This window comes from Temnothorax longispinosus, chromosome 7 (assembly GCF_030848805.1).
Source record: "Temnothorax longispinosus isolate EJ_2023e chromosome 7, Tlon_JGU_v1, whole genome shotgun sequence".
Lineage (NCBI taxonomy): Eukaryota > Metazoa > Arthropoda > Insecta > Hymenoptera > Formicidae > Temnothorax > Temnothorax longispinosus.
The window spans coordinates 7,139,340-7,165,401 of NC_092364.1; the positions used below are offsets into that span (position 1 = coordinate 7,139,340).

At 40.7% G+C, this 26,062-nt stretch overlaps 1 protein-coding gene across 2 annotated transcripts in view; it reads left to right on the plus strand.

The window, feature by feature from the left end:
• The window catches only part of Ss (aryl hydrocarbon receptor spineless), a 202,071-nt gene that overhangs the window by 141,383 nt on the left and 34,626 nt on the right, over positions 1 to 26,062 (plus strand). For both annotated transcript variants that reach the window (XM_071783139.1, XM_071783138.1), the window contains exon 3: positions 7,383 to 7,498. In XM_071783139.1, the coding sequence (XP_071639240.1) occupies positions 7,383 to 7,498 (116 nt within the window). The remainder of the gene's footprint in view (positions 1 to 7,382; positions 7,499 to 26,062) is intronic.

Consider the following 26,062-nt stretch of genomic DNA (forward strand, 5'->3'; position numbering starts at 1 on the left):
CTAATCTGCGTGCCTCGTGCTTAATCTTTAATATTCGCTTCCTCCTCCCCTTCCCGGCTTCAACCCTCTCTCCGCTTACTTTAAGCTCGTTCCCGTTCGGCGCTCCTGACTCAGCAGGAATCCAAAGGCGGCAGCCTGACGCGTGCAATGTCTTTGCGCGCGTATCCTCAACGTGCATTTGCATGTATAGCCACGAAGGATTTTCGCAGCCATGTCACTTCCCCTTAATCCCACGGGACTAAAGAGTTCCGCGCGATACCGCTGAAAATCTTCCGGCTGAAAGAACCGGCCCGACCGTGATGTACGGCCTCGTTCACGAGGAAATTTGGCGAACGTTCTTGGAAGAGGGCCGTTGTCGTGGTGTTCACGTGGCTGCGCGCTAAAGAAAATAATAATTATGATCTTTAAATTATGCGCGCCGCGTTAAAGTGGAATGTTATACTGTTTGACGTGCGATGGAAAGGGGAAGAAATGAAAGCTACGATCGGTATCTATCTCACAGTGTATACTGTATTAAAGAAATCCACACTCTATAATTATTTCTGAGAGATGCCAGTGTACGATTATATAATTACGTTGCATTATTATTTTAATGTTGCCGTATAAATAAGAAAAACAAAAAAGGTTACACGGTCCGTGAATATATGATTCGTTATTAATGCTAAACGGACAAAACATATATATATAGCTATGTATGTTTTCACAAACATCGCTTTACACACGCGATTATTTTTTTTACCAACGTCATATAAAATCTTTTTGTTTATTAATCTTTTTCTTAAATTTCAGGATTTCTTCAGATATGCCAGTTTAACATTTTCTGATACTTCGTTATTATCGCGTTTTTCTTTCGAATTAACGGGACTTCACGCAAACATTGCACGTTGACACGTTTATTGCGAGCTGCACACACATCCCGTGACCGTCGTAATTACAAAACGAAACGAATGGCCTGCCCTCCCAAATCACACCGACGGACGCGGACGTCGCTCTCTCCGCGTGACATCGGAAACAATCTAACGGGTGGTCGGGCGCGTCCAGTGGGCATCAGTTAATGTTGGGCGCGCTTGTTAATACACGTCGTGTCTCGCGGCACACCGACTCCATCAATCATCGATCGATTATGCGATCGGGAGATAATCACTTATTTAACCGTTCACTTAGTCCGGTTCGCACGACCGCCGGCCGCGGTCGACGCCGGTGGCGGCGGGGTGCGTAAAACGCCAAGTCACCACGAGAAAGGTAGGTAGGTAGGAAAGGCACCCCTGAGGAGCAGCGTCATTATTTGCACTTCAAAGACGTCTATATAAATGAGGGCGGCGGTGCTTAATGAAGCGACCGGGCGATCGTATAGGGACGATCTAATGAAAACGGTCGTTGACGCGGGCGACGGGTGAGAGCGTGTGGAATTCCGATCCTGGCTTTCGTGATTATAAACAAATCAGGATTTACTAACAAAAAAAAAGATAGAAAGACAATGAACTTTGTACTTCGTGCGTTTATTTTATACGAAATAATATTGAGAAAAGACTTTCACACAGAAACTTCACAGATTTTATTAGGCCCATGCAAATTCTTTAGTCATTGATTAATTTGAAGGCATAGATATAAATCTAAGGTTATTTAATATAAACGTAACTAATACTAAAACGTATATATATATATATATTTATGTTTATATGATTTTGGAACGTTTTGCGTTTTTTAATCCTGAATTTTATTCCTTTTCTTATTTAAATTAGAGTGTCACGAACTGACGAGGAGAATTATTTCGTCCGTTTTTGGGTCAATACATTTAAGTACTTTACCCGGGATTTGGACTAGGTTGGGTGATTAATCGGGGCCGAAAAGATGTCGTAGTTTATAAGTTTTGTAACGAGGGAGGGGGGGGATCACAGGTTTATTTACAAAATTGAAATTAGAAAAATTGATTTTTAAAATCTAGAGAAATAAAGTTTAGTAATATAGAACTTTTTGAATTACGTCACCTTATCTGTTTGTAAATTCTTCAGTAGGAAAGGCAAAGTGGGAAAAGATCCTGATTAGATTGCTTGATTGAAATTTAATCTTCTTCAATTGTGTTTTTTGCTCCTTTTTCTAGGCATGGAAGAAGGATGATGATGATTGATTCTTTTAATTCCTAAGTGGAATATGGGGCCTCTAAGGAGGTTTCAGTAATAATCGCTTTAAATTCAAATGTGCGGGTGATTGGTCCATAGCATCCTGGTATAGTGGCAAATGAAGGATTACACTTATAGCAATTGTCAGCTATGTGTAGATCAACGGTTTAACTCTTCCGAAAGACGGAGCCCAGTTTCTGAGAGTCTCTGGTAGTTTACCGTCAGAAATCGGATAAATAGTCTTTAAATTCGATTTATTTATTAAAAGACTCTAAATTTAAATTTTGTCCGTACGTGACAAGAGCATTTCTTATTTTTACAAGACGCGTGTTTTGTAAAAATTTGCAAATCTTGAACGATTAAGTTATAGACGCGTTAAAAATGACCGGCACTTGTGACTTCAGTATAGCGAACACCGCGCGAGCTCTTCCGCCTCGGTGGCGGAGGGATTCTCACATCTTGCGGCGACGATAATTTCTAAAAATAACGCGTTACATTCAATTGCGCCAATTTCCAGCGGCTCATTGACGCTCGTGTGCGGCAAGCGTGGGCGATAAAGTTACGCACCATCGCGAGGCCGATACCACGGGCGTAAACATCTGATGAGGAGAGAGCACGAGCGTTTTCCCCAAGCGCGCCATTCCGCTCTCGCGCTGGACGCTCCCCGCGCGGCGTTCTGATTGGCCTCCGCCTCCGCTTTTAGATCCCGCCGCTTCCTGCGTTCCTCTCCGGCGAGTATATATATATATATGTTCATAAACTGACCTTGCCGGAGGAAGTATAATTATTATTACTGATTGCACCGGCGCGCGGCGGCGCGGCGCATCGCGATGGCGCGACCTCCCCGCGCTCGAAACGCTCCATGTTCTCCGCCGTGGTGCGACGGGAGAGATTGCATCTGCGCGTCCGTCGCCCGTTATTTTCCGTTCTTTTTATATCTCTCTTTTTCTCTTTTCCTCTCTTTTCCGCCCTCATTAAGTTTCGCCCTCAACGGCGATTACGCTTGTTGCGCCCGCGAGCAACGTTTTTCCGGCGAGTTTCACACATCTCCTCACGCTCCCGCGCGGGTTGTTGTTAACTCCATCTGTTATCGATATAACCGTGCTTTAAGTATGATTATATACTTAAAGCGTGAGGACAAACGGGGGAATTAAGTTAATATCGATGTGTGTGATTAAAGCTCGCGCGTTAATAATTGCAGTGACTCTTTTGAATAATGCTTCTTTCTTCTTCGCACACTTCCTGCACATCCACCTAGGATGTTAAAGATCTTTGACTGCGACAATCCTACGTCAATCAATCCTCGTTTTATTTTCTGAAATGCCGCGCAAACATTCCACATCATTCGGCACGTATCCCGCAAAAGCGTTTCCGTTTGCCTTATTGTTACCGCTTCAAACATCCTCGCGTATTTCGTCGCGAAGAAGCCATTGTTTCAGGAAGCATTAGGCATGGTCGTTAGATCCGAATGACCGGTGCGGTGGGCCCCCCGTCCGGGTTCACGGCAATCGAAAATCGGATTGCCCGATCGACCGATGGTGCATGCCGGATACGCACGTGCGTATATATATATATATCCCAGAAACATCGCTCGTATCCGCGCATCCTGCGGTCATTCCGACGACAGTCGTCCTAATGGATCCCGTCCCAGAGGGTCGCATGGCGGTGACGCCGCCGCCGTGCGCTTCACGACATTGCGTGCGACTATTTACCGAGTGACCGTTGCACCCTGCTCTCGCACATCTCCCGGTTCACGCATCGCTGCTCCGCGATACTAACCGCCGCCCGTTTAATGCTCCTCACGGCGCGGCGATCTCTCGGGTTTGCGCCTCGCGGAATTGGAACGTTAGTCCAACCGCATCCCCGTTTAACGAGGAGAAAAGATGGTCATATCGGCCAAAATCTCTTATCATTTTGCGAGTTAATTGCAGTTATTATAATTAATAGAATTATAATTAACTATATAATTTATAATTACAATGTTTAGTGAGGCGCGGATTGAGTGTAAGACGCTCCTAATCACGCATTAATGCTTTTTGTGTGTGAAAAGAGATTTTGAAAAAGAATAGCTAGATTTCTTTCTCGAGATAAGAGACGGAATTAATATTCCAATTATTAAGTATAAGCTTTATCAATACAAATTTAATTGAGAAAAAGTATTTGAACATAGCGATTGAAAGACAGAAATGATTCGTCACCGTACGTGAGAGTGAAATCTGTAAAATGCGAGAAGGTAGACCTAAACAAATATCATTAATAATTCATTTACGGATCGAGGGAAGTTTAATTGAAACAGTGCTGAAAGTGATTTCGATAAAAGTTCAAGCTGGACGCTAGCGATTATTCTTCAAAATACTTAAATAGAAAGGATTTCGTGTATATTTCCACGCTCTGCTTAAATATTTATATCTCAAGATAAGCCTCCATACGCAAACCTTCTCTTTGTTGCCTCATTCGTACTCGGCCATCGTAATTTCCATTTTATTACACAGCGTAGAGTAATTTACGCGTCAGTGTAGATAATGGATCGTGAAAGTAGGCCGAATTTTTTTTTCGTTAAAAATGTGCGCGCTTCTCCCTCTTTCTCTCTCGCGAGAACCCAAGGACTATCGATGTCCGAACAACTTAAGCGCAAGTGGATTAACGACGGGCCCCAGAGAACGACGGCGCGGCGCCGCGATACATACGTGACAGGATGTGAGCGACACTTCCTTTTAAACCCTATAATACACCGCCGATCTGTTACAGTTTCACCTGCTTGCCTCCTGCTTAATATGCGCGCCATAATTAGAACATACGCGACCACACCGTCGTGTTAAATAATAAACCGGTCGCTTTCGTCGCCGTGACTTCAGCATGCGAGCGCGAGACAAAGCGCCGGCTTTCTGATTTGTTCGCTCTATATTCGTAATATCCATAATACAATTCGGTTTTAACCGACTTTTACCTAACAGTATATTCTGATAGATCATGGCATACTTACTTTGTAAACTTTTTGAATTTTTGCAATATCTTCAAAATTGAAGAAAATATAGTACACGAAAATGTGCTGTGACGTCATAGTGTCGCTGCGAAATCTTTTGAAGTTGCCGCATCATCAAAGAAATTTTAGCGAGCTATAACTTTCTCAAATTTAGTTTTTTTTTTTAAATTTAAAAAGTACTAAAAATTGGCTTAGATTCTCTACATTAATTATGGATACCGCTTAATAAAAAAAATTTACGGAAGAACCGAATTTATAACGTTGAAACAAATCTCTGTCTAATTGTAAGAAGTAGAAGAGTGCGAAACAAAGCTCATCTTCTTGAAATTTCCAAGTCTGCGAAATTTTAAAATCGCGAATGCTGATTTTATAGATAAGTTAAATAATTTTATTATAGGTAAATTAAAAATAAATATGTATAGATAAGTTCATAATATTTAGACCGAAAGGCTTATTAAAGGATATATGCAGTTTTGTTCTTTTTTTTCATTCTTTTCACTTCTCCAGTAAGAATTGATAACATAAAATTTGGCAACGTATTGCGACTTCAATTTATCTAACTAGAGTGAAAAAGTTTATGGATTTATTATATTATTATGACAAAAAACATTTTTTTTATTGATCATCGAGTTTACATAGAAACGTTGGTCAAATTTATATTATCTTTGACAGTAATCGGCTTAATTATCGCTGGCCGAGAAATATAAATTTGCGTTACGGTAAAAAGTGTCAGCCGCCCTTTTCAGTTGCCCCTTGCCGACGTCATCGTCATTTTAATCTTTCATAAAAATCTGCAAACTGCCAACGTTACAGCGTATAATATGACAAATCTGATAACGGCTCGGTTTGTTACGACTGACTTTAATGACTTTTAATCCGGGGCAGTTCGATGTGCGAACGATGTAACGCACTGGTGCGCGACGAGGTAAACTGAATTTATGTGATTCGAGTAAGTAAGTAAGTAGTGCCGATTGTCGACCGGACGAAGCGCCGGCGGAAACACATCTTTGCTCTTATCGGGACACGATATTAATTTCGTCGTTGTCCTTTTCCATCGGTCATAATCTCCAATCACGATCAGCGATCCCCTATGCAAATCGCTCATGAATATCCTTCGTGCGACATCTTGCGTTCGTTCCTTTAGTCTCTTTTTCTCTTTCTACAAAATACTTGTAAATTATCTTTATCTTTTGCTAAATAAATTGGAAATAGAGGTCAAAATACTGCAATTGCGTTCAAATTTACATATTATATTTCTATCTTATCTCTGTTTCTTTTCTCCCTCAAAATAAATTATATACACATGCCTTATAATATAAAATAATTAAATGCAACGGTGAGATAAATTAAATATCGTTGCTCTATTGAATGGCCTGTAATTCTCGAAGACTAAGCGCTATCTTTCAATGCGATTTCGAGAAAGCGATGCCCACTTGTAGACGTCGTAAAAATCGCGTCGTAAGTTCTCGGCTATGGCGACTAGAAACTGCCTACCGCAGTTTATGCCGTGGAATGAAGAAATCGTAAAGCTGATAGTGATTGCGGCCGGTTGCACGAGTGCTGGGATGCCTCGTTTTCGCATTCGTGTACCGAGGGATTATGACGGGCTTAGCCCTCTAATCATTCCCGTGATTTGCGGTGGACGTGATAAAAAAGGAGGCACGGAGGGGGAGGACGGAGGGCGTCTTATTAAGATTCGTGGACGAGCACGCCGCTTGATTGAAATTTAATTGCACCGTCGAAATTATCCTCTTTCTCCGCGCACGTTTTCGACAACGTTACCCCGGTACGGTTTTTATGCTCGACGTTGTAATATTATCGCGTTAATGCGGCTTTTTTCCACAAGGGGGCGACCATTTTTTCGCACTTTCGCCATTCCGTGCCTTGAAACTCGTCGGGGAACATTAGAAATCAACTCGATTAGCGTGGTAGTCTTGGTGTGATCATTAAAAACGTGGTATAACGTATGTATTATATATAAATAAATAGGCACATTAAATGATTAAATACATATTACCAAGAATTAGATTTATGTATCTATCCAACAAAAAATAATATCTATATTTATAGACACATTAATCATTAATCGTACGCTGTGATTCAAAGAGTAACAAAAAAGAATGGAATACCTATATACATTTGACATCGAAGAAATAAAGAGAGTCTCAGTAGATTAAAGATCATAACGGGCACTTTTCCAACAAACGAGTGATTTTTATTGCACTGACTTTCTGATTTCCGAGCTCGTATCTTCATAATCTGCTTTACTTCTGTTGTAGTGGTGATGCACAAGGATAAGGAGGAGAATTCGCACCACGACTCGCATTACAGGACGAGAGAGCTGGCAACGCTCGCTTATGACCATCATCACCTCGACGGCGAAATGTTCCTACAGGTGAGTACTCTCGTCGAGTACGGGCTCATTACGTAGAACAGCCCGTATTTACGACCTCATTTAAACGCACCAAATTTTAAAAATGCACATCGGCCCGATGCGTGCGCGCGCGCGCGCTCGTATTTATCGCATGCCGTGGTGAGAGGCACCTGCTTCCTCCTCGCTCTCTCGATCGATCGTCTCAATTCGCTAACCGTCGCGGAGAAATCTATCTCCCGCGAAAACGAGATCTCGTCTCTGATCTATACGCTCGAGAAATAAGCGACGATGACGAGTCGCGTGAAATATTCAACCGATTTGTGCGATACGTACGATGCGTCCTTAGTAATGGAAGTGCGCATCAAAAGTTATGGTCTGATGGCTTTGTCAGCAGGACAAATGTTTCATGCGTATATATTTATATACGTGCGTTTTAATTCTTTACGATTACAAATCGAACAGGAGGCAACAGTCTATATAAAAGAAATATTGTGTGTATGTTATACAGTAGAAATAATGTCGGTATTTATAATGCAATCTCGTGCAAAATTTTCGCGAATTATTACTTGAAATAAATATCGAAAGAAGTCGGCACTCAATGCATTGGAATTAAATAAAATTTAATATCTAATAACATATTATATTTAATTAATTTATCGTTACATTTTCTGTCTTTATATATTTTGTTAAAATACTCTGATTACATTTCCCTTACCAATTTATTTAAATTTTAACTTATTATTTTTATAACGTGTTCACCAAACGATATTTATCTCTTAAACACTTACGCAAGAGGCCATTATGTCAATCCGTAAATAAAGAAAAAAGATCGCCATTCGAGTTATTGATTCTAATCGTTAAGGACCAATCAACCGCGATATAAGTCAGCGCGGCTACAAACGATCGACTTTATTTTCGAGCAGCGATATTATCTGCGCGATACATTCACCTGCCATAAGCACCGTCTACGATTCACGATTGATCGACGGTTAAAGTGGTGTGAGTGCATGCGAACAGATGGAGAGATGAATGAGCAGGCAAGAATAGAGAAACGGGCGTGTGCTACCGAATGACGACCCGTGATTGGAACTGTCCGTCAAAAACGATACGATTCGACGTCACGTTTGAAGGGAACTGCAGACGAGTAGGGGAGACAGGGAGTTTCGTATATTATTTCGATGAAATAAAGCATATAGTGATACAAATTGCACGACGAAAATAGATACATTTTCTGATCAGTCCCGAACGTAACAGTCTATTATATCAAATGAGACAACTCGTGGATCCGTTACAATAAACAAAAATTTTTGCTCTTTTTTCTTCCGAAAATAGATAACGATAATAATTAATAACCAAATAATAAGTAATCTATGTTGCTATTTATTTAGCATTAGAAAAATAAATAAATTGTGCTTTAATAAGAGACATATTAATTATATTTTTAATTAATTATGTCATTTTTTTTTTCTGATTTGATTTCTACAGAACCATTTTTTAAATTAACTTCCTGTACATATTACTTAATATCTTTCTCGAAACATAATTCTAATTGAAACATATCGCAATATTATAACTATTTTGCCAAAGATAACAATATTTTTAAATTTTATAAGTATAAAATAAAAGAAGATTCTCAACTTAAGTCTGAATTTATTCTTTCACAAAACGCCACAGTTATTCATGTACTTCTTTTAAATGGATAAAGTGAATTGATTCATATAATATAGAAGTCTCTCTCGAGTCGCGCGTTGCAGCAGAGCGTGCGCCGAAATTAAATCATCGATAGTGAGAGGAAGAGACAGGGAGAAGCGAGAAGTGGGAGAAGTGGCCGGGAAAGAGAGATGGAAAGAGAGTAAGAACAGGGAGATATCCGGCTGATGAACCGGCTATGAAACCGAGGCGTACGAGGTGTCTATTCCTCCAAAGTATGGAAGGGTATATACACGGATTAATGGCCGTGTATCATGCAAGGCTATTACGTTCCCTTTCTTGCGTTTTAGGTGCGCACACGGGGGAAAGGGAACACGAGTCTGCGGATACGAGAAAGAAAAAGGGAAGGGGGACAAACAGAGAGAAAAGGAGAAAGAGCGAGAGATAGAGATAGAGGGGGGGAGGGGGCGGAAAGCAGAGAGGATCAGAATGGAGCGAGAGATCAGGAGGGACGGGCGTAGAATATTATACTTACGTATACGAATAGTACGCGATTTTATTCGCGAGTCGACGTACATCGTTACAGTCGAACCCTATCAGCATCATAACGGCAGGTTATTAATTGTCGGCTTGTTAATTGCATTACGTACGCCCTTGTACGCCCGAAGCTAATCCCCGAACGGGCCTCCGACGATGACACACACACACTCGAGTCGCGAAATGACGAGTGACATGGAATTATATCGATAAACGCGACTGGGATTATCTTTATGAGGGAATCAAGAAAATTATCGCAGTTTTATAATGTTTCTTATCACGTTGTATTTTTCACATTATCATATATTTTATATCTTATCCAAATAATATATGAAATTACTGCAACTTCTTTCGTAGAAGATTTTATGTATTAATTAAGAAATCATGCACGTGAAGATGTTACGTTAAATTAAAAAAAAGTGAAATTAAAATTAGAATTAATTATAAGTTATAAAAATATATTTTTTTTTACAGAATAATTATAAATTATCAAATGACGAAGTTTTTAAGGCGCAGCAAATTTATACTACATATAGAATTATAAATAAAACCGCATAGGTTTACTTTGTCAAGCCCAGACGTTCGAAAGACTGCAACTCAATGCAACATCGACCATATCACGAGGTATAAATCAACAACGCCCGAGCGCGTATCTTCCAGACACGGTATCGATTTATGAAAATGGCGATGCAATCGGGTCGCGCTTGATTTTCTTGACCGGGCTCGGGCTTGGCTCAAGCCCGGCCCGTGTTCTCTGAACCTGGATACCAGTTTCCGGGTAATCTACCTCACGCCATCCCCGTCTCGTATATCAATAACATATTTATACAATTCGCGTTGGTTCCGTGAACCTGACTTTCCAGGACCTCCCTTCGCGGCCCTCCTACACGCCTATCCTCCCTCCTCGGCCACCCTCCGGACTCCCTCCCGACGCAAACAGCGCGCCGTCTCTCCTTTCCACGCGCCATATACCGTTTCGCCGATCCTCATAAACTTTACGAACCCCGACGGTAAATCCGGTTTATGACAAGCCGGCCGCCACCACCAGAGGTATCCTCGAAATTACGGCTCGGCGCGATCGGATTTTTATACCCCTTCCCAATTATACCATGACTGGGACGGTGTATGTATACGCGGGCGAGAGAGAGCGATTGTGAGGGAACGACTCGTTTAGAGACGCGACGGCACGACGTCTTGTCTCGCTGTCTTGTCTCGTGGAAGGGAATTCGCGTCTATCGAATTACACGGCATCAAATCAGCGTCCGCCGGACCGCCGCCGTGCATAGATCACGTTGCATCCACGCTGCGTTTTCCACCCTCCGAACTTCTCGTCTTCGTAGGCGCTGAAGAGATTTGTCCCGCGCAGGTAGAACTAATAGAAACTTATTTAGCCATCTACGGAAATTAACTCTTTAGATAATCACAATCTAGTAACTTTTATAACTTTTCGGGAGAAGATAGAGAAATAAAATGCCTTCTTTAGATCTTCACAATCATATATTAAAATAAAATAATTGAGGAATCCTTTAAATTATTTAATACAAAATTATTTAGCATACGATTATTTTAGTTAGCATTAAATTACATTAATTTAAAAGGTACCCCAAAATACTGGGCAGGTTTCTAATTAAATACACCCGCGTGATATCCAAGATAGACTCGATGAAGAACGTTCGCGACCGAGGAAAGTTAATTCGCTCACTTTAATGTGTTTTCGTCCGAGAACGTGTACGGTGGATACACCTATTAAATATTTTCACGCTCGGAAGGTGGTTTCACGATGCTGGCTTGAGACAGCGTCCACTACCCAGGGACATCTAATTTGTTAATTTAAATTTATCGCTATCATAACGCGCAATTCACATTACGGTATCAAAAAGGCAAACGACTGGAAACATAATGGGGACCCCTTCCGAGAAGAAGCAGCAGCGAACGCTCGTCAGACTGCCATATCATAATTGAAAATCATAATTAAAAACATTGTTAGTCCTAAGTGTAAACTTGATATCTTTTTGTGTCACATCCATTTTTGAGATGAGCGCCAATAACGATTCCACTCATATTTGAAAATAATTTTTCGAGAGATTGCAATATGTAAATTATTAACGAAATTGATTGAAGAAGAAGTTTCTCGATCCGCGGAATCCGATTACGTTAACAATCGATATTCGAGGACAATGTACCGACAATCTTGTTTAACAGTTTTGAATTAAATTTCATGGACGATGCGCTGATACACAGTAGGTTTAGTCGTCGAGAATGTAGTCTCTAGCGCGACAGCAAGTAACGGCGAAGACACGCAAAACAAGCTTCTCGTGCTAAACGCTGAATATTTAAGAAACAACAACTGAAATCAAATACAGAGACTTTTCCCTTTTGCCGCGTTAAAGTATCGTTTTTCGTGAGTAGCGTGCAAGGAAGTACCTTCCTACTTAATACTTACTATTTTCTAAACGGTATGCGGATACATTACTTCTACGAAAGTTTCCTCGTGTAAAACGTTTACTGCCCTTTTTCGTCACTTCTGCCATAGCCGCGCGAAACAGTGGGCGAAAGAAAGGAGCGAGATAGAGACGGAGAGAAACCGTTTCTTCTGAATCTCCCGGCGTAAAAGGTTCAAGCAGGCCGAAAACGTTCTTCGATCAACTCGACACGAAACCGTCTCGCCGGTAATTTGCCACACTAAACACCGGCATTTTTCGCAAATCCGCGTACGAGTCACGACTCGGAAAGAAAAATAGGCCGAGAAAATAATGACGAATGTTACGTGTTGAAAATCTCTTCCGCAATGAAAATTTCTCGATTTTCGTAATTGTAGAATAATTGAATCTGAATTATGTTTATTGTTAGAAGAAACCCTAAAAATAAAATACGACAAAATTATCGTCAGATTTAAGCATGAACATATATCTAATATTTGTAATTTTCACGTCAAATTGCATTTTATTTTAATTGCTTAACTGTAGACTTTACATTCAGAAATTAAAGCATCGTTAGAATCAAATAAAAATGAATTCGGGATGAATTCGGGAATTTGTATGTGCTAAAAGAATTTAAATATTTTTTTGTAATAAATAATTGTCTTTCTCCTTCCGTTTAATAACTTTTTTAGCGTGAGCGATGCTAGAAACGCTTGATTGTCTCTGAAGTAAACTAATAAAACGCTGATTATCCGGCCGGACGGCCGGATTTTTCGATCGTTGAGCGAAACATACTTCGCCAATCCATTTCTGTCGTCTCTCGGAAATTATCACCTGGCGCGAACGCGCACGATACACGGCGGGGGGCCCCCCGTCGAGAGCGCGCACCGCTCTCAGCTTACGTTCCTTTATGAAACTCGAATAAACTTTTCTCCGACCACTAACTCGCGCGCCATTCGCGCGGGGGAAAATATGCGGACGGCTGCATTTTTCGCGTTAAGATGCCGCCATTACGCGAATAGCCGTGATGTATGACGATCTCGACCAGCGAAAAGCGAGAAAGCCTGAAAGATGCAAATAAATAGATGTGATCAATTCTCGATCCAATTCGAAACAAATGTTTTCTCACGGGAATTTTAATTTCCGACTAAAGATATATTTTTTATTAAAAAGTAGCAAACCTTAAAAAAAACAAAACGTAATCAGATTCGGCTCTGCATTGCGCGAGAATTGTTTTCAGATCGACTAAAAAATTTGCGAGCGGAGCCCGCGCGCGTTATTGATTTGCATCCTGTGGATCGGCAAGAATTTCGGCAGGAACAAAAGCCGAGGAACGTAAGGTCGAACGAAGGTGCCCAGAAAACTGGCCGTACGAGACGTACTGCTACGAGATTACCCGTTAAAGCGATGATAGAGCCGATCAAAATGCAAGGAACCTGTGCATTATGTTGTTGATATATCTCTGCAGGCGAAATTCAGCGACCGGCTTTAGCAGAGACCGCGCAGTCCCCCCCTCTGCGGCTTGTCCCGCAATCCGTCCGCTCGCCCCCCCCCCTCCGCTTTCTGGTACACGGCGGATCGACCAATTTTTACCCCGGCGCGCAGCTCGGGCTTCGATACAAATCACGCCTCTCAGTGACGTATCGTCGCGAAAGCAGCCATTTTGCTCTCATATTTTTTATTTAATAGCCACCAGGCTATCGTGTATCGCATTAATACGCGGCAGCTACGCCGCCGCGCGGTAGCGGTAAAAGAGGGTCGTAGTCGGGGCGACCCCCGCCACCCGGTAACCCGTAATCATAACCGAGCGATTTTTCTCCCCGCGTTCTCTCTCTCTCTCTCTCTCTCTCTCTCTCTTTCTTTTTTCTCTCTCAAAACCCCTTCCTTCCTCTTTCTTTCACGGTGCCTGCTACCACATCTACGCTTCCCGCGAGCTCCGACTGCGACCACGGCTACACCCTAAAGATGTTACTAATGCTATGATACTGATGAAGGGGTAACCATATCTTTCGCTATACAATTGAGATAATACGATGGCAAAGCTGACATCTATATAATTATCAAGGAAAGGACCAGATGGGGATATTTTATATATATATGAATCTTTTTAAAATTATTCTGTTTCTATATTTTTTCTTGTAATAAATATTAACTTATTTTACGGAGGTCTATTCAAAGCCTGGCCACGCAGGCATGGTTACCTCCGTGACTTTGATTACTTTTGAGTCACGAACATTACCGTTCGCGATCCTGGAACTCGTATTTTCATGTCGTTCGATGCTTCGAGCACAAAATGCCACTTAACGTCATAAACTCGAAATGACATGCTTCACGGTTGAATGAATTAACACAAACGGCATTTTTCACGTACCGAGCGTGTACATTCGTTTATGATGCAGAATGTAAAAAATTATTTATTGTTTATCGATTTTGTCTTAATCTTTAAAAGTACGAGCTTTTACTTCGCCCGTTCTCTTCTCGCTGGAAGCGTTTATTCACCAAGATCCGTTATCGTCGCTCGATCGGCTTCGCGACGGAAACACGACAGAACAATCGCTATTCTTTCGGGCCATAGAGGCCAGGAATAAGCTCCACTTTCCGCATCAATCAGGCCTCCCGGCGAGACTTTCCTCCACTTGGCGTGGGTATATAACACGCATACGTTATACTCGTGCGGCGGGCGCGCGTGGTGTAATTTAGATCACGTCTCCGCGTGAGCGAGCGATGCGCCCAAGTCGACCTAAGTGAATTTTGTATATACGTGGCGAAGAGTTAGCGAAGTAGCGAGTCAGCGTGCCGGGGCTGGCGCTGGATGAAACGAGAAGGAACGTATAGGCCAAGTTGATCACCGTGCTATAAGGTCTTACTTGTTGCTGATGGTTGCATGTCTGCCACGGCGAGCCGTGCCTTCTGCTTCTCGGCTGATTGCTCCGTATGCGAGAAGCGATAGGGAACTTCGTCCCGGATGGACGGCCAGCGGTTGAACCGGACGAAAGTTCGCGATTTCTGCGCGAAAGGGGTGAACGGCGAACCCCGCTTGAGCTAAGAAGAAAGGACACGACTTCTGGTCATATTTAGATTTAGATAGCGTCGTGCGACATCCATCAGAATAAACCATGAAATTGATCTTTTACAGAAATCAGTCTTATGAGATGCGACTTACAATTAGTGCAATATTCGTAACGCGTGTATTTATACGATAAATAATTACAAATTCCTTACCTTCAAATGGAGGAGATTGCGTTTTCATTAATTTTAGTAAAAGTTATTATGACTGAAAAATAAATATTTATTTTATTTTAATATAAGCACAAAAAATGAATGATTAGTCAATAAAATTTGTATTAGAACTTATTTATGCAGGTAAACGTATGTAATCTATGTTCTAACAAAAAATAGAAATTATAAAAGAAACAATACTAGCGTAAAATAATAACTTATCAGGCATAATTAAATGATTCTTTCGCGTTTTTTTCTCTCTCTCTCAGATAAAGTATCGTTGCTCGCATGCATGTCTATAAATACTAGGTGGGGTTCTCTTTCCGCACTTGGAATATCCACGAAGCGGCGCGGGTAATTTCTTCGAGTAACCGCACACTCGAACTTTTACGGGCACGGAATGTGCACGATGTGTGTTACGGCACACACAGTGTATATGCAGAGCCATTCAACTTTTTAACTTTCTTGACCGTGACTTTTCGCGGGTTGACTATACGTACCAAAGAGGGGGGTAAACTCATGAGTTCGTTTTGGCGAACACCCAATGTCATCCATGTTGAATCAAACGTGACTATCAAATATATTCTTCAAATGCGTCATGGGTCTAATAAAATATTCTTATTTTTTCGGAATTATTATAAGAAATAAAATTCGAGATAAAAAAAATTCATTAGCTATTTATAAAAAATATCTGTTTAAACAGAAATTTATACCAAGATATTTACGTAAATTATGTGAATACAATATATTCTTTATTTAGCCGTTCAGTTTACTTAATTGCATGACGTTCTTATAATTTCTTGTGTGCTTTCTACACGTGTGAAAATGTATAATAAACCAGTAAAAGTGGTGACATTTATTATCGATGCATTAAACGGTAATATCCCGTTGATTAAATAATTGTAATAATCGCGATTATTGATAACGTGGTTAAGCACGTGGAAAGTCGGGAGAAAATAAGATTTCACATCCTGCGCTTAATTAAGGTTGCCGCTGTGCTAAGCTGTGAAAGGGTTAAAAAGGCGATCGTAAAATGAGCAACGACGAGCATTAAAACGGCCATCACGCAGAAGGGAAAGCATCGGTTGGGATAAACAGGCCTGTCTTTAAATCGATCGGATTCAGCACAAAAGTCGAACCGCGTTTACGCGTCCCGCGTGGAAGTTACGACCAGAAACGTCGATTCCTACAAAACTATTTTTTTTCTTTCTTAAATAATCGTCACACTTTCACCGCCATCGGCGATGCAGCGACAAAGGAAAAAGTAATGCATTGCTGAGGAATACTTATTGCATTCTGGGAATACAATAAATGCATCCGCAGTGCTTTGCCGACATTTTGCATCACGCACGTTGCATTTCGCTGGAAATTCGATTTTAACAAAATTGAATCGTACTTCGCCGATTTTTGCTCAACGTCACCGGTTGCAAACTTGTGGAGTATGCGCAGCAGAATGTACAGAAGGTTTTATTTCAAAAAAGTATTACCTAGTATTTTAATAACGATGAGAGGGAGAGAGAGAGAGAGAGAGAGAAAGAGAGGTCCAGTGATAAAAATTATATTAATAAAATGTCCATAATAAGAGAATAGAGGTAACTTCCGTCTTAACGTTAATTATAATTTTGTTATGCTTTAACTCAGCATTATACCAATCATACAGATATTTTCGACATTTAATGCGTAATTCGGTGAAAAAACGTGCTAAATGAAAGAATGGATGCGCCAGTCGTTCTATCGCACGCCCGGAATGTATCCAGACATAACAATAAATTTTAAGAGGTATTAAACGCGCAATGCAAAAAGGTAGGTAGGTTAGTAGGAAACCTTGGTCGTCCACTCCAATTACGTTTTATGGAACGCGGCGAATATTCGAGCTTTATATAATTGCGGCGTAACCATTAATGCAGTGCGGCTTACTAATCTTTAAAATTAGTAGAGGGGCCATGCAGATAGTGGCAGTTGGCAATTACACAGCACCGGTTTAGTGATATCAAACGTATCCCCGGATATATTTTGCGTACAAGGTAATATTCGGCCTATTTACCATTTAAATATTTTAAATAATTCTTCTCTCGTCGAAGAAACATCAACGCTGTTGATATATTCCTTGATATAGTCCTTCTTAGCAATCCTTTTTATAACATATACACCATAAAATTTGTATCACTACCTATTATATTGTAATTTGATCCATATTGCAATTTGAATTTTTGATAAGTTTACGATGACATTATCAAGCTTCTTTTTGTAAAGATAGGGTAACTCCGGTATATACGTCGCAGCTAAGGGAAACTTTTAGTTTATTGAGTACTATTTACAATGTTTAAGGCAAATGAATTATATCAACTTTATACTGTCTACTACTAAAAAAAAAAAGAAATATAAAATATTCATTCTTTGTATTTATTAAAAAAAACTTTTAGAAACTCTTGCATTTTTGCCATATATCCCAGAGGGGTGGGTTATATGACATTCATGAATGAAATATACGTCTTATAAAAAATTACAAATAATGTTTATAAATAAGGCAATAAATTGTCATAATAAGTTATAAAATGTGTGTAAGAAATTTATTAAGATGTAAGAATGTTAAACAAATTATAAAACTGAAAAATGTAAAAAAGAGAAAATAGAAGCGATAGTTGCATTAATAAAAATTATTGTTATACGATCCAAAAAAAGAAGGAAAAAGAACACATAGGAGATTTCGAGTTTTACAAAGTGTCTGTACTATGGCATAAATCCCGCATGCTAACTTGCCGTATATCCTAAACAGGAGGGATATACGAGATATTAAGTTAAACGAAAAATACAAGAGCTATGCACTTGTATTTTGCTGTATTCCATCATTTACTATCCCTCTACACTTATGTATCATGAAATAACCATTAAACCCTTTATATTCCCTACAGTAATCATTTTACGTAGGTCGTAACACAAGACCGCGCTTCTTACTACGATGAGAAATCGATTCAACTCACGACAGTTTCGTTAATATTAACAGTAAAGAACTAAAATTACAACACAATACTAATATGGCATAAAGGTACATAACAGAATAATTGCGAGCAAGTACCTTTATTCTTTCTATTTTTTCTGACATCTACGGCGTAAAACCCCGCGCGTAAATACCGGAGTTACCCTATTTCTATTTCTTATTTCATAAAAGTACGTAAAAATTACTAATGGAATGTAATACAACTATATTTTATCGATTTAAGCGCGATAATCACAATTTTCGTAATAACGATAATAACAATTTTCGTAATATCTCTATTCCTTGTTGATGATCAAAAGTGTTCGAGAAAAAGTGTTCTAAAGACGATAATTTATGAAAATAATTCTGTGCTCCACAATCACTGCTATCATCAGGGGTCTGACTCATATTAATATTATTACCGTCTGACATTTTAATACCAGATTTAAATATTATATAAGCTAGATCTTATCGCACTTGGCTTGTACAGAGCATAAGCATGTAAAACCTTGTAATATCTAAGAGCCTCGTGTTTCAACTTTGCGAAATACTCACCGAGTGAACGCATCACTCGCAGCCGTCTTTAGGTAGCTCGTGCGAGCCTGTTTGATGCTACCCGGTGAACTTTACGATATCAGCCTTGGGATGCTTTTGGAACGGGCGATCGGATCGGGAGTCAAGGACGTCGATAGCAGTATGAGCGGAAATCGAGCAGAGAGAGGAAGAGCAAGAGAGAGACAGACAGAGAGAGCGAATGCGATTCGCAGAAAGTGACTCGCAATGAGTCAGGGTGCGCGCGTGAGAAAGACAGAAAGAGACGAGGGCTGAGTCAAAGGTAACTGTAGGTTGGGTGGGTGCATGGGATGGGATGATATCGGGTTAGGTTGGTGGTCGACGGGGCTCGCCTTGGTCTGGCACCGCTAGTCCTTCCCGTATTGATCGCGTGCTCCTTTCCTCCCTTAGATACCACGTCGACCCTCTCTTAAGCCTTACGTATGGCCCGGGTACGCTCCTACCTTAAGCTCGATCTTAGACCGAGGCGTTCACAGGCGGATCCGCACCGATTGGAGGTTGAAATCAAGGGTTGAAATCTATATAAATCTGGTTAGCTTAGCATCTCGATGTCTCGCACGCGTAGGTAAGATTTTATTCAGATACGTTTAGTGATTTTGGAAATACGACGATCGATATAAAACGTGTTTCCCCGTACTCGACGAAATTTCGTCGATAAAATTTGGGGGCCGTAGCTTTCTAGTTTATTTTACTTCATTGTACAGCAACTTTTCGGAAACGTAAGTAAAATTGTATTTCGGTATATCTTATTATTGAAAAATATTTGCTTTGAGATTTATAAAGTTGACTAGATTTTTAGAAAGTTAAAAGTTATGATGTTCCCGTATTTCTTTCATTTTATTGTTCACCGTTGCATCAACGCTAATAAAAATACCATACGGATGTATTAAAATTCCGATCTTTCTTATTATTATATAAAATAATTCTTATCATTATTTGTTTTACACGCATAAAATAAACAGAAATTATTTACCAATTAGGACCAGATAATAAAATTATCTTGCGATATCGATGGATAATCCGACGTGTCGTAAAAAATAGTTATTATACGGTTATTATTTCTAAGTCTATATCGCAATATGAATTTCATTCAATCAAACGTTTGTTCCTAAAAAATTGTTGCATGCGTCCACGATTCAATTATACAACAATTGCTTGCATTATATTTTCCAGAAAAAAGAGAGAGAGAGAGAGAGAGAGAGAGAGAGAGAGCGAGAGAGAGAGAGAGAGAGAGAGAGAGAAAAGTGTAGTCACGTTTACCATCTGATAACACGGTTTTGTTTGTAGCTACCAGTTACAAGATGCCCAAGATGGTTGCCGGTATATGCATATTCGCGATCGTGCAATTTGAGGAAAGGGAGATATTTACCTCGTCGTTTAACGGTCCTAACAGGATACGATGCCGAAGAGCTTAATTAACGGAGGGTCCGAAGGGCGTCCGTCACGCGCTCTGGACGTGTAAGAGCGACCAATGAATTACAAGCCGGGTGAATTTACAAAGTTATCGTCCCGTTTCGGAGTGCGTGCCGTGACGAACAGGAAGCCCTCTTGCGCTTATCGTACGCATGAACGATGGCGAAGCTGCAGCAGATGATGATGAGCTGTCGCAGCCGACGGACATAGGTTTTCGGAAACGAACGTTTATATGCGCACAGCGTCTCTGAAAATATCTTTCAACGAAACGCATTTCCGCTACCAAAAGTCGGAGATTTTATATCTGTATATCTTTAGGAGGATTTAAATTTTCGATGAACACTGTTAAATTCGTAGGGTCAAATTATACTCAATTTGAGTCATTTTTAACTATTTCTATAGGTCGTCTCTCTCACTGCTCCTATACTCAATATGTTAATTTAACTAAAATAATGTTAATTTAACTAAACCAATAGAGTTAAAATATTACAATTTTGAGTTAAAATAATAATTTTCGACAAATATACTAATAATTAAAAATAACAAAATGTTATTTAACTCAAGTATTGGTTTAAATTTCATCTTTTAATATTTAACGGTGAATAAGATTTTACTTGTCTATTTGCGTCTTCAATGTTTGATTTGATGGACTTTTTCTTAATATATGGTAGCAACGTAAATTGTTAGTGTTGCCACCCGACTACTTAGCTCCTTCGAACCGAGCTAAACGGTAGCTAGGTATAGCTTTGGGGTATAACCACTGTGATCTACATTTTATCGGAATTATTGCTAAGCGCGGTTGACAGCGTCGGCGAAATTCCACGACGGATCGGCATTAGCGCGCTGATCCAGTTTCGTCGTCGGGTCGGTCGCGTGCTCGCCCGCGACGCAATTAGTCGCCCGATAACGGAACGGAGCGAGGTGGCCTAAACCGAGATAAAACCAAACCAGAAGAGAAAGAGAGAGAGAGAGAGAGAGGAGGGGGAGGAGGAGGAAGAACACAGGCAGAAAACCAGGCTAATTCGGATGCGATTTCTTTTAATCGGCTAACCGAGAGCGGAGTAAGACGGTGTACGCGATCATAACGATAATAGCGCATGCAACGAGCGCGGAGCAGCGAGCCGTATGACCCGTTGTTGCGTATGGAAATGAAAAGCCATGAAAATCCGCTCCGGCACGAACGCGTTAACGCTCAGCCCGTATTCAGCGGCGACGGCTTATCTTCGACACCCTTATTGATCTCTAAACGCGAACGACTTCTCGCTTCTCTCTCTCTCTCTCTCTCTCTCTCTCTCTCTCTCTCTCTCTTTCACCGTAGGTATATGTATCTTTTTTCCCCGCGCCTCGTCTTGCGTCACGTGAATTCCATTCTATAATACTTTGTAGCTTAACAGCTGATTAAAGACACGCGTTTCGATTCTACCGCGGCAACTGAATTAAAATGCATGGCTCCGCAAGTTTTGCACTTTTGCGATATCGCATGTTTATCCTCTACACTGTGAGCCAGTGTCCAGCGCTTTTCCCGCGGAAAGAATTAATATGATCCCAGGTATCACGCTAAAAACAAATAAATAGTTATTTGTGTAACAAGTGCTGTAAGATGAAAATTTCCGGGTGCGGAGTTTACGCACGAGCCGAAGGCGAGGCCTGCGTAAACTCCGCACCCGGGAATTTTCATCTTTACGCACGGCTTACACACCCTATTTTATGTTGCAAGTGCCTGGAAAGTGGTCTATCACGCACGCGTAGCGTGCGTAATGGGGCACTTTCCATGCACGTGTTGCATAAAATATATATACTGCGTACACGCGTATCTGTAATCTGAATATGTTTCAGCAATAATGTAACTTATGACCATCGAAAACTTCGTTTCATGAATAAAATACTGGTACAATACCGCAATCGCCCTTAATTGAAATAATCTAAATGCGTGACGATCTGCATTTCACTCTCTAACGATTTTACTTTCCCCATCTAATTTTATTACACGCCACGTGCGATATAATATGCGATGGCTGTTGTTTCGCTCGCTCGAGATTGCTATAATATATTGTATAAATGCAAGACTGAAAAACTTTACGAAGTGTCTTTCTGAAGAATAATGCAGAAAAGCAACTCGTCGCGGCATCAAATTTGATATTAAATTCAGCATTACGGAAAACGCGCGGCGTTTCTCTCCGTGAGGAGGAAAAAGAGAGAAGAAAGGCAGGCGAAAAAGACACACACGTACGTGGTTTTCTATTTCTCGCGTGTGCCGCCCGGCGAATCAGTCGCGTGCCACGCGCGGGCTCACTCGCGTGTTTCGTCCAAGCGTGAACTTCTAATACCCCTTCATCCTCACCTTGACTCTCCCGCATTAGCGGGTCGCCAATAATACTTTACGCACGAAATCTTTCCATTTTCTTTCCTCATGCGAGCCTCGGGAGTCACGGGCACGGACGGACGCGAGCCTCCGGAGCACGATCGGATACGCTGGTATGCATAGATTGCGGAATCTCGGCCGATCGCGCTCCCGAGTTCAAGAAACCGAAACGGCGTTCCTCGAATCGGCTTCAAGCTTCAATAGACGTTCATGGGAAATTGCTGTGAAATTAATTGACACACGGTTAATATATAGGCTCAACTACAGTCGACACGTTGCGAATAAATTCGATTTTACATTTCGATTATACATTAATCTGAAAAATATCCTCCGAAGATCCTGAAGATATCCTGTCCTAAATTATTTCTATAAATGTTTATCTGTAAAAAAAATGGATTTGTGCTAACGCGCATTGCGTTTGCAATGCAATTTACTTCAAGAGACGTATTGGTCACCTAAATATTACTCGTGTTTTTATTTTGGCATGAAACACATGGCAACTGGACAAAGCGAGTATAGTATCATAATCGTGAAGACTCCGTCGGGCGATCGAGAAAACTCGATTACTTCCCCAAACAATGCAATTATAGTAGTAACGACGAACGAGTCTCGCGGGATGATGCCTTCCGCGGAATAGCTACGTCGGCCATTTCAAAGGGACGGGAAAAGGGGGGAAGTACACAGAAGAAAATCCTATTATAGCTCGTGTCCGTACGCGGAGTGGTACAGTGTGGGGTGAAGCAGAGAGGGTCGTGAGTTCGTGAGCCCCGAGGCTCACTCCCCCCCCCTGCTCTCGCGCGCACATCCGTATTGACGCAACGCAGGAGCCCACCCTGCGGATTAACCAATCGAAACGCAGCATCCGCGCATGCGATCGCACGGAAACGCGTGCCATTTTGTATGCCACGCTATCGCGGGACGGAATCGGGGCGCCTGTTTCCGCGGTGAGAAAATGAAACCGAGAGTTTGACACAGTGACATATTTAATCATAAGGGCTGCGAAGGGTTGCACACTTGACGTGCGAATGAGTGACCGAGAAGAGAACGAGTCTTTGTATTTTTCATTAGATTTCCCGGTAAAGATATTTGCAATTAGACATTGCACTATCTCGCGTAAAATAATATTATAAATTCTTGTACAAAAAGTAGCAATGTTATAAAATTTTATACTTTGATCTAATTAGAAAAGAAGCTTATTTAATTACGTCTTCTTGATGTTTAAGTGTTTCTTACAAGAAGTATAACTTATCGTAGGAAGCTAGTACCTAATATTGCTAGAAATAAAAATTGCAATTTCACCAATTATATTATTAAATGAGACATTATTAAATGAGAGAGACGTGAGTTTTGTTTCATCTTGAAATGACAATATTTTTTTATCGTAACACCTTGTTTTATCCAAAGAGATCAATTCGAAATCTATTTACATCTCAATTTAAATTGTGCAATTACCATGATAATTATTTAACTTCCTTTCTGAAAAATACAACCCTTAAGGCCGTGGCACATAGAAAAACTTAAGCAGTAAAACTCAAGCAGTAAGCAAATCAGCCAATCACGGTTAAGAACTTAAGGCACGGCCCTAAGCGGTAGCGAATCCATATCGTTGATTTCTTACTGCTTAAGTTTTACTGCTTAAGTTTTTCTATGTGCCAAGGCCCTTATTTTACCCTGGCAATAATGAGATATTACAAAGTCCGCGATCGTTCTTTGCGAGATTGTCAGAAGCTATGGATTAAGATTAAGAAGCCGCGAAATATCTGCAATTATCGTAAATTTACGAGCACGTGACCGGGGCACGTTGTCACATCAAATGTAATTGCATGCAAAATGTTATCCAAACTGTATTCAACGTAAATATCAATATATTATAGTGCGCTGCAATGTAAAAAAGTAAAATCCTTTACAGAAACATTTATTTTATTTCAAAAAAGTACAAAAAGCACGAAGTTTTCGTCTTAATCTAAATACACGAATTCCACTCGAATGCGCAACTTATTGATACACATTTTTTCTTTTATAATCATGTCGGTGATTAAACATAAAATATTTTTACTCGTTATCGTCATCCGAAGATTCGCAATAGATTCCCATCAAATTCGTGACAACGTGCCCCGAGGGCATTTTTTTACTTCAAACAGCCTCATGGCCGACACGTTTGAGATATTCATAAAGTTAGGTTTTGCACGCGGTAGGTAAAAGTACATACTTTAAGATAATATAAAGGTCTATTCTGAAAAAACATAAGCTTCATGTCCAGTACGTTGAATATTAGACAATAAAATTTTACTTACGGTCGCAAAAAACTTTCAAGTTGATTTTACGTCAACACGGCTGGAGCAATCTCAACACTGTAAACACACCAAAGATGGGCATACACTAACACATTTTGGGAATGACGGGTGCTGCCCTGTGGTTATTAGTTTTTTAAATAAAGCCGATGTGACAACGTGCCCCGGTCTACCCTACACTACTACGATTTATGTATTAAAATTGCGAGACGAAAAGATAAGGATAGCACAGAGAGCAACCTGCTTTAAACAAAAAAAATTATTATTACAATCTATAAAACATTCTAAAACCTTAAATTCTTTTTACTATAATTTAACTATCTTTTTTATTTAAACTAGGTTTTGTCGAGGTTTGTCTTAGCATTGTGGGAGGCTATTATTTGCACGTATGTACGTCATCGTAATCGAGTATTCAATTAAAATAAAAATGTTGCAGTAAAAACTTTATCAAGAGAATAAATTAGTAAGCCTGCCAGATCGGGGTGCACCTTCTTCCTACGCTCAGCCGATATCGGCGCGCTCCTCGCCATATTTCAGAACAATAAGTTTCCGCGGTCTGTGGCGTACCTGGCACCGCCGCCACGAAATAAAACAAAACAATACACATTTAGCTCGCGGAATACGGCGGAAAGCGGACGAGGCTTTAAATGGTTTCCTACCCCGCTTACGAACCGACGCGGCGGTAGGGCGGCGGGGCCGAGGACTGCTAAAACTGGAACAGATATTTTCGGCTTCGATGCGCCGGCATTCAGCTTCGTTGCGCCGAGGCGAGGGCTCGTTTGGTATTTGCCGGTATCGGGACCGCCGATAAATGGGAAAACTTTCCCCAGGCGGGGCGTTTTCAGAGCGCGTTCCCGGCGAGAAACAACGCGCTCGCCGCCCTCCGCTTTCCGAAAGGTAACGCACCCTTCCGTTTTCGTGCCGCCGCACTATTCTCTCTCGCGTGGCGGCTCGAAATTGCCTCTGTATTTCGGAAAGCTTAATCGTGTGTGCCACGCCGGATTACGTGATTTACTTGAATTATTCTTATCGGTATACCGGTAGCCTTTGTTCTCCAAGATTTACTCGCTCCAAAGTTTGCCCTTTTTCAGGAAATTCTACTATCATTGTGCTAGAAAAATTATTGGGCTATAATCAATTATC